This window comes from Rana temporaria, chromosome 10, assembly GCF_905171775.1.
Source record: "Rana temporaria chromosome 10, aRanTem1.1, whole genome shotgun sequence".
In the NCBI taxonomy this organism is placed as follows: domain Eukaryota; kingdom Metazoa; phylum Chordata; class Amphibia; order Anura; family Ranidae; genus Rana; species Rana temporaria.
The window spans coordinates 18447651-18463481 of NC_053498.1; the positions used below are offsets into that span (position 1 = coordinate 18447651).

A 15831-nucleotide genomic window follows, 5' to 3' on the forward strand; every position below is an offset into this window, starting at 1 on the left:
CAGTGCCCATATGTGCCGCCCATCTGTGCCGCCCATGAGTGCCCATGAGTGCCCATCAGTGCCGCCCATGAGTGCCCACCATTGCCGCCTATGTGTGCCCATGAGTGCCGCCTATGTGTGCCCATCAGTGCCGCATACCAGCGCCGCCAATCAGTGCCACCTCATCTGTGCCCGCCAGTACTACCTTGTCGATGTCCATCAGTGCCATCTCATCTGTGCCCATCAGTGCCACCATATCGGTGCCCGTAATTGAAAGAGAAAACTTACTTATTTACAAAAAAATTACAGAAAAAAAAATAAAAACTTAATTTTTTTCAAAATTTTCGGTCTTTTTTTAGTTGTTGCGCAAAAAAAATCGCAGAGGTGATCAAATACCACCAAAAGAAAGCTCTATTTGTGGGTAAAAAAGGACGCCAATTTTGTTTGGGTACAATGTAGCATGACCGCGCAATTGCCATTCAAAGTGCGACATGAAAGCTGAAAATTGGCTTGGGCGGGAAGGTACGTAAGTGCCCGGTATGGAAGTGGTTAAAATTCAACGGTCAGACGGAGTTCTAAGTCCTGTATTTCACTATAGAACCTCCGTTTACTGTAATAAATAAGTGTAAAATGTAAAACTCCGGGGGGGGGGGTGTACAAAGATGTCCGCTTGTCCCCTGGGAGCGGCACCCACCCCCCAGTCTTGCACTTAACCCATTTGCGGTAGCAGGCACAGTGGTGCAGCGGTTCCGTGCCTTCTCCTCCATGGCAGCTACCAGCTCCTCCCCCCAGGCATCCAATAGGACCACCTGTCCTTTCAGCCAATCGGTGACCAGTGTCAAAACCAGATTCCTGATTACCGGGAGGAGGATTAGTCTTACAACAGCAAATATTAATTCGCTGTTGTAACACACCTGGGTGGGATAGGAGTGCATTGTCTGCGACCCGAGCCCATCCTCTATTGAAGCCTATTGGAGCCTCTGGCTTACAGTCACTTTAACTGTTTAAATTTGTGCAAAGCGCCATCTGCACAGGTGTGGGGAAACACAGATAGAAAGGCCATTGGTTAGCCTGTATAGCCATTCTCTTGTGTTGGCAGATGTATGTGGCATGGGCAACTCCCTGGGCAATGAGAAGTACCAATGATGGCTACAGCACAGACTTGCTTTGCCAGAAGGGTGTACATAAACGTTGTTCCATGATGGCGCTTCCCACGTGCCCCCCGCCGCGTGCAGTGGGGGTGCGCTCTGTGATCTCTGAGTCCTTCGGACAGAACGGGGTAAAGGGCCAATCACAGCGACCATTTACCACGTGATCTGCTGTGTCCAATGACGACTGATCACAGATGTCAACGCAAGCCAGCTTTTCTTTCCCCTCTCTCTCTCTCTCTCTCTCTCTCTCTCTCTCTCTCTCTCTCTCTCTCTCTCGTGCCCCTCCCTGTCTTCTCAACCCCCCTCTCTCTTTTTCTCTTTTCTCAATCTCTCTCCCCCATCTCTCTCGCTCTCTCCCCCATCCCTGTCTCTCTCTCTCGCTCTCTCCCCCATCCCTCTCTCTCTCTCTCTCTCTCTCTCTCTCTCTCTCTCTCTCTCTCTCTCTCTCTCTCTCTCTCTCTCTCTCCCATCCCTGTCTCTGTGTCTCTCTCTCTCTCTCTCTCTCTCTCTCTCTCTCTCTCTCTCTCTCTCTCTCCCACCCTCGCTGTCTTCTCTCTCTCTCTCACCCTCGCTGTCTTCTCTCTCTCTCTCTCTCTCTCTCTCTCTCTCTCCCCCCCTCCCCTCCCTGTCTTCTCTCTCTCTCTCTCTCTCTCTCTCTCTCTCTCTCTCTCTCTCTCTCTCCCCCCTCCCTGTCTTTCTCTCTCTCTCTCTCTCTCTCTCTCTCTCCCCTCCCCGTCTTCTCTCTCTCTCTCTCTCTCTCTCTCTCTCTCTCTCCCCCTCCCCGTCTTCTCAATCTCTTTCCCTACCCATTGTCCTCTCAATCTTTCTCTTTCCCTCCCTGTCTTCTCACACTCTTTTGCTCTCTCTCTCTCTCTCTCTCCTTGTCTCTGTCTCTCTTTATCATTCTCTCTCTCTCTTTTTCTTTTTCTCAGTCTCTTTCCTTTCTCCCTCTGTCTCTGTCTCGGTCTCTTTTCCTCTTTATCGGCTTCCCTCCCCCTCTCTTTGTCAGTGTATTTTTCTCTTTATCAGTCACTCTCTCTCTCTCTCTAACTCCTTTTTTTTCTCTTCTCTCTTTGGCTCTTTATCCTTGTCTCTATCTCTCAGTATCGTGTGTGTGTGTCTGTGTCTCTCTCTCTCTCTCTCTCTCTCTCTCTCTCTCTCTCTCTCTCTCTCTCTCTCTCTCTCTCTCTCCCTCTCTCTCCCTCTCTCTCCCCCCCATTCATAGCAGACATGGTCACACCTGTATGTACAGAGTTGCACATTCCACCTTCCACACCCTTCCACTTGCCCACACATCCTGCTGCTTACACACAATTACACACAGACACACACATCCTCCAGGCTGACCCCCCCCCTCTCTCGTAGCACACATGGGCACACACTCACTCGGTCCCCTCTGCCTCCCACTTGCTCTTAGCACTCACTTCCACACTTGCACTCACCTTCAAGAAGGTAACAGCTGCAATAAAAGGGGAGGGAGCATCAGTGTGAGAAGTGGGGAGGATGGATGTCAGCCTGTGATTGGCTGACGGTCTCCTGGGGGAGTGGCCTATATGACTGCAGCATATGAGGGACCAACTGTGTTAGAGGGGGGGAGAGAGAGAGAGGGATGTGAGAGCAGAAGCCTCCCTTTTACACAGAGCTGAGTCGGCTTCATCCTCAGCTGCCTCTACCTCTCCTCCTCTTTCTCTCTCTCTCTTTCTTCCCCTCTTTTCTTTTCTCTCTGTCTCCTTCCCTTTCCCCCTGCAGAGGATTCCGGCTACATCTATTCCCTGTCTGAGCTAAAGCCATGGGGGTGAGTATAGTGTGGATGCATTGCTCTATATTTCCCCATCCCTAAAATGTAGCAATGGTTGGACGCTGTTCCCCATTGTGGTGAAGGAGGGTAGCAATGGCTGTTAGCCCTTGTGCAAGGTGCTGATGGACAGATATGGTCGAGGACCACTGCCTATGGTGCTGACCTACAGCAATTGCCGGCCGCTGCTGTCCATGGTGCTGATGCAAAGCAATTGCCGGCCGCCGCTGTCCATGGTGCTGATTCAAAGCAATTGCCGGCCGCCGCTGTCCATGGTGCTGATGCAAAGCAATTGTCGGGCGCCACTGTCCATGGTGCTGATGCAAAGCAATTGCCGGCCGCTGCCCATGGAGCTGATGGGCGGCAATTGCCGGGCGCCACTGTCCATGGTGCTGATGCAAAGCAATTACCGGCCGCTGCTGTCCATGGTGCTGATGCAAATCAATTGCCGGCCGCCAGTGTCCATGGTGCTGATGCAAAGCAATTGCCGGGCGCCGCTGTCCATGGTGCTGATGCAAATCAATTGCCGGCCGCCACTGTCCATGGTGCTGGAATCTAGCAATGGCTGCACTCTGCAATCCATGAAGTTCTTCTATAGAGCCGCTGTCCTCCTCCTCTATTGATCAGTTCTGCTCATTCCATCTGTCTTTGTTCTAAACACAAGATCAATGTTCCTCTAAAATGTCATTTTCCATAGTTCTCATTAGAATTGTGCTGTATAATTTAGAATTTGAGCCTCACCAAATGTTGAAATGAGCCTAACTGCCTAGTTTATTCTATTGTTCAGTTGACGATTTGATGGTATCTCCTGCCGCCCTAGGACGGTCCATGGTCCTGGAAAGGATCCTCCAATCTTTAGAATAGACCTGAATTGTTTGGTAAAAGGTATCTCAGCTGCCTATGGTCTTGTAGGGATCCTCCATTGTAGAATAGACTTGAACTGTTGGGTTGAAGGTACCTACAATCACCTTGGAACTCTCCACTGTTCTAAATTAAATGTTCAATGTAGAATAGACCTGAATTGTTGGGTAGAAAGGTGCCCCCTGCCATCTTAGAGAGGTCCTGAAGGGATACTCCTTGGTGGAATAGACTTGAGTTTTGGAATGAAGATATTGCCTTCCATCTTAGAGCTGCCTATGATCCTGAAGGGAGTCTCCTGAAAGCTCTTCACTGGTTAACAAGTGATGTCATGTTGGTGGGATTAGCAGGTGCAGGGTTAATACTTGACATACCATGTACCGGCTTGTAGATAATTGTGTGCACAGCGCATTGCGGTGTCTGTCAGTCTGTCAGCACACAGAAGCAGAGATGGAGAAGCCTTGGAAAAAAAAGGATGAGGTCATTTGCTACATAGAGAGAGAGAGAGAGAGAGAGGAAAAAAGATGGAGGCAAAGGGAAGAAGATGGTGGAGGGGAATGGAGCAGAGAGTGAATGTAAGAGGTAGAAATGGAGACCGGGCAGGTGAGAGAAGGAAGATGGTGGGGATCGGTGGTGGTGATGGTACTTAGAAAAGGAGTGGCTGATGAACAAGGAGCCAAAAAATCATATCCCCCGACTCAACTGCAGAACAGACTGGCAATTAAAGGCTTATAATTAGGAAAGCCTGTGTGGAAAAACACTGACAAGCCCCTTGGGTGGTACCCAGTCCAAATTGGAGAAGGGCACTTGAAGGTCAGAGGGGTAGTTTGGTGCAATAGGGTTGTCCAATTCCTCCTAAAACTCTATCTGCCCTTTTTTGTGCTCATTCTTATTTTATTATTGGTATACAGCAATGCATTTCATGGATGACTGTTGCTCAGTGGAGTAGTGTTTTGTGCCTTTTATCTGATCAGTAATTCTGTAGCGCTGCCCATACAGGCGTTTTGTCAGTCAGGTGAGGGATGGGGCTTGGATACAAGCTGATAATATAGGCAATGACCTTTTGAGACAGCAGAGTAAGGCCTTCTGTATGCTGCATAGCAAAGCATCTGCAGGCCACTGAATTGGGAGGGGTGTCAAGGAAAATTGAAAGATGGTGATGGAATATAGAGGGTGCAGGAGGCTGGATAGGGACTGGTAGCTGGCTTTGCATAGTTGGTTTTAACCATTTAACTACCAGATGTTAAAATCATGAAATTTAGAGGGCCCCATCCAGCCATGTTGCATGAGCATGTGTTGAGAAAAATCTTTCTATGCTGCATATGATTCTATAAAAACAGGCCATGCATAATGTTTTAGTACAGTTCTGGTTAATTGGTAGTGCCCTTGTATTGAGATGCATTGTATTGCATTGCCTAACCTATAGTATGTATATTTATATGTGTTGTATGTCATTGATCAAGGTCATGTAGTCAGCTTGCTTAAATTCCTCCAAAGTCTGCCCTCCCTCAATAGACTAGCATATATGGGCATCCTGCCATATAAACCTGAGCACTCAGCAAGATGCCAGGGGACAAATGCTTAAAATCTGCACATTGAGTAAAACATGTCTGCTTTTTACATACCGGCTCTGGCATTAAAATAATTGCATATTATAAGCCATAGATGCTTTGTGTGCCCACCAGTCTAATCTAAAGGGCAAATGATAGTTGATTGTTTGAATAGAGGAAAGGTGACCCATCTATGGCAGCAGTACAGTACATGAATGCTTTATGTAAGGCTTTGCTGTTGCACTGCGCATGCTCTACCCATCGTACTCTCCCCTCCCAGGAGACAGAGTATGGGGGCTGGGGGAGTGACATATGGCATGGAAACGAGTGAGGATAATCTCCCCCCACTAGAATGGAAGAGGGGGGGGTGGATACAATTCTCTGTTTCCAATATGACAAAAGATCAAATAGATACATGTCAGATACAGGCTGGGCATCTGTCAAAGATAAAATGCAGAAGAGGAATATGTAAAGAATGTATATGCTAGACTGGAAAAATAATATATACTTAATATATATGACAGCAAGCTAACAAAAAGCAAAGGAATGGTTAGCCATAATGAAGTGTGTCATTAATGGTTTATAGATTACACACACAGATAAGCAACATGAGACAGTAATGAAACCGTTGAATGCAAAATGCAGTGATTAAGGCAGGGGATTAATTGGGATATAGAGTGTCAAATTATGTGTACTGTGGATGTAATATAAATTGCTAACAGAAAGGGGGTATTAATAGTGCATGGTTATATTGTTTGTGTGTATATATCAATCAGCCATAACATTATGACACTCCACTGGAAAAAGTATCACACTGCCTCCACCAGCTTGCCTTCTACCCATACTGCATCCTGGTGCCATCTCTTCCCCAGGTCCCCAGGTAAGCGATGTACATGCACCCAGCCATTCACATGATGTAAAACAAAAAACATGATTCATTAGACCAGGCTACCTTCTTCCATCGCTCCGTGGTCCAGTTCCGATGTTCACGTGATCATTCGTGGTCCAGTTCCGATGTTCACGTGATTGTAGGCACTTTTGACTGTGGACACGGGTCAGTATGGGCACCCTGAGTAGTCTGTGTCTACACAGCCCTTTACTCAACATATGTGTTCTGACACCTTTCTATCAGAACCAGCATTAACTTTTTTAGCAATTTAAGCTACACTAGGTCCTCTATTGGCCATCCTTGGCTTCCATCACACATCGGTGATCCTTGACTGCCCATGACCCTGTCACCAGTTCATCGGTCTTTTTCCTTGGACCACTTTTGGTTGGTCCTGACCACTGCAGACCAGGAGCATCCCACAAGCTATAGTTTTGGAGATGCTCAGACCCAGTTGTCTAGCCATTACAATTTGGCCCTTATCAAAGCGGAAAAGGAAAAAAGGTAACGGCGCTCTCTGCAGGGACAACCCAATCCATACACCAGGTCCACTCACAGGTGCCAAAGCTTGATGTGTCTCAGCACACTCAAATGCAACAGTAGTAAGAAGAGCTGGCAAGACTGTAATCCTCGAAGTGACCTTTATTGGTACATCAAAATGACAACAAAACAATAAGCTGACGCGTTTCGGCAATAGCCTTAGTACGACCGGTCCATCCGATGAGAATGGTCCAACGGACCGTTTTCATCAGCTCACCGCTGAAGCAGACCGATGGTCTGATGTGCTTACACACCATCAGTTCAAAAACTGATCAGGTCAAAACGTGGTGACGTAAAACACGCGATGTGCTGAAAAAAACGAAGTTTAAGGCTTCCAAGCATGCGTCGACTTGATTCTGAGCATGCGCGGGTTTTGAACCAATGCTTTTGTGTACTAACAATCGGTTTTGACCGATGGTCAGCTGTCCATCGGTTCGATTTTAAAGCAAGTTCTCTAATTTTTGTCCGAAGGACAACAGACCAATGGGCCGTACACACGGTCGGTTTGGACTGATGAAACTGGACTTCAGGCCGTTTTCATCGGTTTGGACCGACCGTGTGTATGCGGCCTAAGGCTATTTCCGAAATGCGTCAGATTTATTGTTTTCTTGTCACTCTGATGTACAAATAAACATCACTTTAAGGATTACGGTCTTGCCGGCTCTTCTTACTACCCTTATCAAAGTCACACAAATCCTTATACTTGCCCATTTTCTTTCCTTTTTTAAACACATCAATTTCAGGGACAACATGTTTACTTGCTGCCTAATTTATCCCACCTACTTTCAGGTGCCATTGTCATGAGATAATCAAAGTGTGTGTGTATGTAAAGTACATCCGGAAAGTATTCACAGTGCTTCACTTTTCCATATTTTGTTATGTTACAGCCTTACTCCAAACTGGATTAAAGTTATTATTTCCCCTTAAAATTCTACAAACAATACCCCATAATGACAACGTGAAAGAAGTTTGTTTGAAATCTTTGTAAATGTATTCAAATTAAAAAATCGCATGTACAGAAGTATTCACAGCCTTTGCCATGACACTCAAAATTGAGCTCAGGTGCGTCCTGTTTCCACCGATCATCCTTTGATTGGCATCCTCCTGTGGTAAATTCAGTAGATTGGACATGATTTGGAAAGGCACACACCTGTCTATATAAGGTCCCACAGTTAACAGTGCATGTCAGAGCACAAACCAAGCAATGAAGTCCAAGGAATTGTCTGTAGACCTCCAAGACAGGATTGTATGGAGGCACAGATCGGGGGAAGGGTACAGAAAAATGTCTGCCGCATTGAAGGTCCCAATGAGCACAGTGGCCTCCATCATCCATAAATGGAAGAAATTTGGAACCACCAGGACTCTTCCTAGAGTGGGCCGCCCGGCCAAACTGAGCGTTCGGGGAAGTAGGGCATTTGTCAGGGAGGTGACCAAAAGCCAGATGGTCACTCTGACAGAACTCCTGTGTTTCTCTGTGAAGAGAGGAGAACCCTCCAGAAGAACAACCATCTCTGCAGCACTCCACCAGTCAGGCCTGTATGGTAGAGTGGCCACTCCTTAGTAAAAGGCACATGACATCCCACCTGGAGTTTGCCAAAAGACACCTGTAGGACTCACACCATGATGAACAAAATTCTCTGGTATGATGAAACAAAGCTGGAACTCTTTGACCTGAATGGCAAGCGTGATAGCTGGAGGAAACCAGGAACCGCTCATCACGTGGCCAATACCATCCCTACAGTGAAGCATGGTGGTGGCAGCTTAATGATGTGAGGATGGTTTTCAGCGGCAGGAACTGGGAGACTAGTCAGGATCGAGGGAAAGATGAATGCAGCAATGTACAGAGACATCCTTGATGAAAACCTGCTCCAGAGCGCTATGGACCTCAGACTGGGGCAAAGGTGCATCTTCCAGGACAACGACCCTAAGCACACAGCCAAGAAAACAAAGGCGTGGCTACGGGACAACTCTGTGAATGTCCTTGAGTGGCCCAGCCAGAGCGAAGACTTGAACCCAATTGAACATCTCTGGAGAGATCTGAAAATGGCTGTGCACCGACACTCCCCATCCAACCTGATGGAGCTTGAGAGGTCCTGCAAAGAAGAATGGGAGAAACTGACCAACAATAGGTATGCCGAGCTTGTAGCATCCTACTCAGAAAGACTTGAGGCTGTAATCGGTGCTAAAGGTGCTTCAACAAAGTATTGAGCAAAGGCTGCGAATACTTATGTATAAGAGTTTTTTTATTTTATTTTTAATAAATTTGCAAAGATTTCAAACAAACTTCTTTCATGTTGTCATTATGGGGTATTGTTAGTAGAATTTGTAGGAAAATAAAGAATGTGTAATCCATTTTGGAATAAGGCTGTAAAATAACAAAATGTGGAAAAAGTGAAGCGCTGTGAATAGTGAATACTTTCTGGATGCACTGTATAGAAGTGTGTGTGTGTATGTGTGTATATATATATATATATATATATATATATATATATATATATATATATAAACATAGTGTGTGTGTGTGTGTGTATATATATGTATATGTATGTATGTATATATATGTATATATGTATGTGTCATATATATATGACACATACATACATACACAAACTATATATATATATATAATATATATATATACACAAAATGTGTGTGTGTGTGTGTATGTATGTATGTATGTGATATATATGTGTGTGTGTGTCTATATACACAATGTGTGTGTATATGTGTGTGTATATATATATATATATACACACACAATGTGTGTATATGTATATGTGTATATATATATATATATATATATATATATATATATATATATATATATATATATATATATATATATATATATATATATATATATATATATATATATATATATATATATATATATATATATATATATATATATATATATATACACATATATATATATACACATACACATACACATAGTGTGTGTGTGTATGTGATATAGATATTGATATATATGTGTATATGTATAAGAAATGAGCTGAAAATCTATGCTCGTTAATGGGGACGATAAGGATTAGCTTGAAATTTTATTCACATGATTTTTTCTTTTCTTTTTTTTCTTTTAGATGTATTTTTTTTAATATTAGAGTGACTGACAGAATTCCAAGATGGCTCGTGTCACCTGAACTAGGTTCACATTAACTGGGATTTAGGTTTAACCACTCTATGGTTTGCATGTGTCATTAGCAATGTGCTGAGACCTACACTAGAGGTCCCCCTTACTGCAAATGCTGTGCTATGACAAGTGCTTGTCTGAAAACACTGGATCGTACAGATTGGCAGCTCAGCAGGTCACTTGTGTCTTGCCAAGCAGTGTGTGCATCTGATTCTTCATAATTCATTGAGTCAGCTTGTACATCCTGGCTCCATGGCATTCAAAGGCTTCTGTCACAAGTCAAACCGCCTGTGTGAGAAAGCACTGATTGAAGCAGGCATTCATGGACTACATTATAGCTTCAGGGCATGGATCTAGCTTCACTGCCCAAGGAGCTAGAAGGCAGAGTTTGGCTGCTTCAGTCAGAGTCTCTAAACAGATTTATTTTATGACCAACTGTCTTTAAAGAAGCAAGCTGTCTGATATTTAGTCAATAGTGATGATGACGGCAAAATGCAGTAACCCATAGCAACCAATTCATTTGAAATCTGGCAATGTGGAGCAGATGATACAAGATTAATACTATGGGGTATAGCAAGGCATTTATCAAATTGTCTGCAATGGAAACTGTCTGTGTTACTTAAAGTAGATGTAAACCCAATTCATGAAATTTGACCTGGGCACATATATCTGCAGTATTTTGTTATTTCTCTTCAAAGAGCCAAGTCCCGTAGCTCTCTCCTGACCTGTTCCTCTGTTATCAACCTGATAACTCCTGGCAAATTCTCTTTAGATAAAAGCAGCCTGAAATTTCTGTCAAGGGAGGTTGCTAAAATAAATTAACAGGCAGCTGGCCCTGTTACAAAACACCTCTGCGAGTCTCTGCCTAAGATGAGAGTGGGGGCGATGTGCCTTTCCTCCAATCAGCAATTTTAGCTATCTTGGCTGTATGCCCAGACATCACACTCTGTGTTAAACAGGAAAAGAACATTTTCTAACACAAGCTGAACTTTTTAAACAATATATAAATGTGAAGACAGCGGATATACATGTAAAACTAAATGTAATGTAAACTAAAAAGTGTAGGGAGATTTGGTTCATCTCTGTGTCTCATCTGAGGCTGTTCACTACACTGGGTGTATGGAGGGTTTACATTCACTTTAATGTAGGAGACAAGTCAAAACTAAGCTTATTCCCCATTCTAAGTCTATTGTGCCTACCCTGTAAAAGGAACGATGTCTATACTTGCCTATTCAGAAGTCACTCTGGTCCCTTCACATGATCTTCTCCCAGTTCCGGCACCAGTGTAGAGGAGGGACGGCCAACAACAGATGCCCTATAGCAGTGATGGCGAACCTTGGCACCCCAGATGTTTTGGAACTACATTTCCCATGATTCTCCAGTACACTGCAGAGTGCATGAACGTCATGGGAAATGTAGTTCCAAAACATCTGGGGTGTCAAGGTTCACCATCACTGCTATAGGGCATCTGTTGATTGCGGTCCCTCCTCTACACTAATGCCGGCACTGGGAGAAGATCATGTGACGGGACAAGAGTGACTTCTTATTAGGCAAGTATAGCCATCTTGCAGAGTGCATGAGCATCATGGGAAATGTAGTTCCAGATTCAGAGAGAATTACGTTGCGCTGCAACGGCGTAACGTATCCCATTTACGTTACAGCGCCGCAGGTTTACAGCGTAAGTGCCTGATTCACAAAGCTCTTACCTGTAAACTTGCGGCGGTGTAACGTAAATCCGCTCGGCGCAAGCCCGCCAAATTCAAATGGGGCAGGCACCATTTAAATTAGGCGCGTTCCCGCGCTGAACGTTCTGCGCATGCTCCGTTAGGAAATTTCCCAACGTGCTTTGCGCGAAATTACGACGTTTTGAACGGCGACGTGCGTTACGGCGTTTCGTATTCCCGGACGTCTTACGCAAAAAAAAAATAGAAATTCGACGCGGGAACGACGGCCATACTTAACATGGCTGTTCTAAAGATAAGACATGTTAAAGCAGGCCTAACTTTGCGACGGGAAAAAACGACTAGAGACGACGTAAGAGATTGCGACGAACGCGTGTATCTTCGTGGATCGCCGTAATTAGTCATTTGCATATTCTACGCCGACCGCAATGGAATCGCCACCTAGCAGCCGGCCTAGAATTGCATCCTAAGATCCGACGGTGTTAGCCCTAAGATCCGACAGGTGTAATTGACTATCTATGCGTAACTGATTCTATGAATCAGCCGCATAGTTAGGACGGGCGGATCACAGCGATACGACGGCGTATCAGGAGATATGCCATCGTATCTCTTTTGTGAATCTGGCCCAAAATATCTAGGGTGCCAAGGTTCGCCATCACTGGCCTATAGTAAGTCTATGGGTGACGTCACCCCCCAGGCTCTGAGGCCATTGTTGGCTCTCTCCTGAGCATCTTCCGAATAGGTAAGTAAGTATAGACCTCTAGATAAATAGGCCTAGAATGGGGATGAGAGTAGATTTAGGCATAGTAAGGTTTTGACTTGACAACTAATGCGTCAGATTAAAACATGGCAGTTTGAATATTTAAACCTGAATGGCTGTTGGCAATACAAACCATTGAAATTTAGACCGTTTGATCATTTATGACCTTTGACTTATTAAATACGCATACATAATTTTTCATTTGTTAAACTTAAAGCAACATTGAAATATCACAATGATATACACTATATTACCAAAAGTATTGGGACGCCTGCCTTTACACGCACATGAATTTTTAATGGCATTCCAGTCTTAGTTCGTAGGGTTCGATATTGAGTTGGCCCTCCCTTTGCAGCTATAACAGCTTCAACTCTTCAGGGAAGGTTGTCCACAAGGTTTAGGAGCCTATGGGAATGTTTGACCATTCTTCCAAAAGCGCCTTTGTGAGGTCAGGCACTGATGTTGGACGATGAATCCTGGCTCACAGTCTCCACTCTAATTAATTCCAAGGGTGTTCTGTCAGGTTGAGGTCAGGCCAGTCAAGTTCCTCCACCCCTCCATACTCGCTCATCCATGTCTTTATGGTGTCAGTGGGAGGAAGAGCGCCCCATCCTTGGTGTCAGTGGGAGGAAGAGCGCTGCATTCTTGGTGTCAGTGGGAGGAAGAGCGCCCCATCCTTGGTGTCAGTGGGAAGAAGAGCGCCCCATCCTTGGTGTCAGTGGGAAGAAGAGCGCCCCATCCTTGGTGTCAGTGGGAAGAAGAGCGCCCCATCCTTGGTGTCAGTGGGAGGAAGAGCGCCTCATCCTTGGTGTCAGTGGGAGGAAGAGCGCCCCATCCTTGGTGTCAGTGGGAGGAAGAGCGCCTCATCCTTGGTGTCAGTGGGAGGAAGAGCGCCTCATCCTTGGTGTCAGTGGGAGGAAGAGCGCCCCATCCTTGGTGTCAGTGGGAGGAAGAGCGCCCCATCCTTGGTGTCAGTGGGAGGAAGAGCGCCCCATCCTTGGTGTCAGTGGGAGGAAGAGCGCCCCATCCTTGGTGTCAGTGGGAGGAAGAGCGCCCCATCCTTGGTGTCAGTGGGAGGAAGAGCGCCCCATCCTTGGTGTCAGTGGGAGGAAGAGCGCCCCATCCTTGGTGTCAGTGGGAGGAAGAGCGCCCCATCCTTGGTGTCAGTGGGAGGAAGAGCGCCCCATCCTTGGTGTCAGTGGGAGGAAGAGCGCCCCATCCTTGGTGTCAGTGGGAGGAAGAGCGCCTCATCCTTGGTGTCAGTGGGAGGAAGATCTCCCCATCCTTGGTGTCAGTGGGAGGAAGAGCGCCCCATCAATGGAGGAAGAGATTATTGGTGTCAGTTTGAGGAATAGTGCTGCATCAATGGTGTCAGTGGAAGAAATAGTGCCCCGCTGTTGATGTCAGTAGCAGAAATTCTGCCGACCAGCAATGGGTGTCAGTGGCAGGAAAAGTGCTCCAAGACCGAATAAAGGGGAACAAAGGGCCTCATCCAGCCCAAGGGGTGCAGTTTGGAGACCACTGGCCTAAAGGATAGTAGAAAGAAGTAACTGACTCTGATTTATAATCCCCAGGATACCCAAAAATCTGAGATTGTCCAATATAAGATGGCTGAATTGGGTGGCATCTTGTATCTATGAGCAGCGATGGGCAGGGTGAGAGGTCCTAGATGTTCTAGAAACTTTTCCTGTTGCCTAATTTTTTTCTAATAATTAAGTCTGCAGTTGGTAGGATGTTGAATTGCTCTTGTTTGGCTAACAAGTGCCTCAGGCGATTTTGTATTAGACGATGAACTAGTAACTGTAGCTGTCCTACTAATTCTATGTGTGCTTTAACAATAACGGCATTCACAAGCAAATACAATAAAACTTTTGTAGCAGAAGTGGATAAAGGCAATTGTACTGCGCCACCTTTATGTCAGGTAACCTGGAAAGGTGTTTAACCACTTAAGACCCAGACCTTTAGGCGGCTAAGGGACCTGGCCAGTTTTTGCGATTCGGCACTGTGTCGCTTTAACTGACAATTGCGCGGTCGTGCGACGTGGCTCCCAAACAAAATTGGCGTCCTTTTTTCCCCACAAATAGAGCTTTCTTTTGGTGGTATTTGATCACCTCTGCGGTTTTTATTTTTTGCGCTATAAACAAAAATAGAGCGACAATTTTGAAAAAAATTCACTTTTTGCTATAATAAATATCCCCAAAAATATATATAAAAAAAATGTTTTTCCTCAGTTTAGGCCGATACGTATTCTTCTACCTATTTTTGGTAAAAAAAATCACAATAAGCGTTTATCGATTGGTTTGCGCAAAATGTATAGTGTTTATAAAATAGGGGATAGTTTTATTGCATTTTTATAAATTATTATTTTTTTTTTACTACTAATGGCGGCGATCAGCAATTTTTTTCGTGACTGCGACATTATGGCGGACACTTCGGACAATTTTGACACATTTTTGGGACCATTGTCATTTTCACAGCAAAAAATGTATTAAAAATGCATTGTTCACTGTGAAAATGACAATTGCAGTTTGGGAGTTAACCACAAGGGGGCGCTGAAGGGGTTAAGTGTGACCTCATATGTGTTTCTAACTGTAGGGGGGTGTGGCTGTAGGTGTGACGTCATTGATTGTGGTTCCCGATATTGGGGAACACACGATCGATGATGGCGCCACAGTGAAGAACGGGGAAGCTGTGTTTACTCCGGGACTCCAGCGGCGATCGGGTCCGCGGGTGCGGTCACGGAGCTTCGGACCAGGTCGCGAGAGCGCAGCCGGCGGCGCGCTCGCGACCTGGTCCGAAGCTCCGTGACCGCACCCGTGGGACTCTAGGACCCGATTGCCACGGCTGGGCTTAGACACGTACAGGTACGTGATTGTGCCCAACCGTGCCATTCTGCCAACGTATATCGGCGTGAAGGGGTCCTTAAGTGGTTAAATATGTATAGGGCTTGATCTGCACTGCCCAGAAGGAACCTTGGAGGAAGACCCTGCATTTAACCAATGCATATAATCCTCATCTTTCCAATCTATGGCAGTGGTCATCAACCCTGTCCTCAGGGCTCACTAACAGGCCAGGTTTGCAAGATAACTGAATACATAATGATATCATTTAGGGAACACACGATCGGTGACGGCAGCACAGCTCTCCCCGTTCTTCAGCTCCGGGGACCGATCACGGGACTCCAGCGGCGATCGGGGGCCGCGGAGCTTCGGACCAGGTCGTGGGTGCGCGCCCCACGGCTGGGCAATTTAAAGAGGAAGTACCTGTACGTGCCTGTGCCCAGCCGTGCCATTCTGACGACGTATATGTGCAGGAGGCGGTCCTTAAGTGGTTAAAGATTGGAAGATATTCTAGGTCATCTCTATTTTAATATCCATGTTTTTGGATGGGGATATCCAACAAGCTCATGTAGGCGTGGTGTCCAGGAATCCACAGACACGGCCATAGCGCGACCATAAAAATACAGTGCAATAGGAAGA

The 15831-nt window shown here is 45.6% G+C and overlaps 1 protein-coding gene across 1 annotated transcript in view; it reads left to right on the top strand.

Annotated features, from left to right (window-relative positions):
• The first annotated feature begins 2711 nt into the window (after window positions 1–2711).
• Window positions 2712–15831, top strand: part of ATP1A3 (ATPase Na+/K+ transporting subunit alpha 3) — a 92564-nt gene continuing 79444 nt past the window's right edge. Inside the window, exon 1 of the mRNA XM_040327324.1 lies at window positions 2712–2925. Within this exon, the coding sequence (XP_040183258.1) occupies window positions 2920–2925 (6 nt within the window). The 5' untranslated portion in view covers window positions 2712–2919. The remainder of the gene's footprint in view (window positions 2926–15831) is intronic.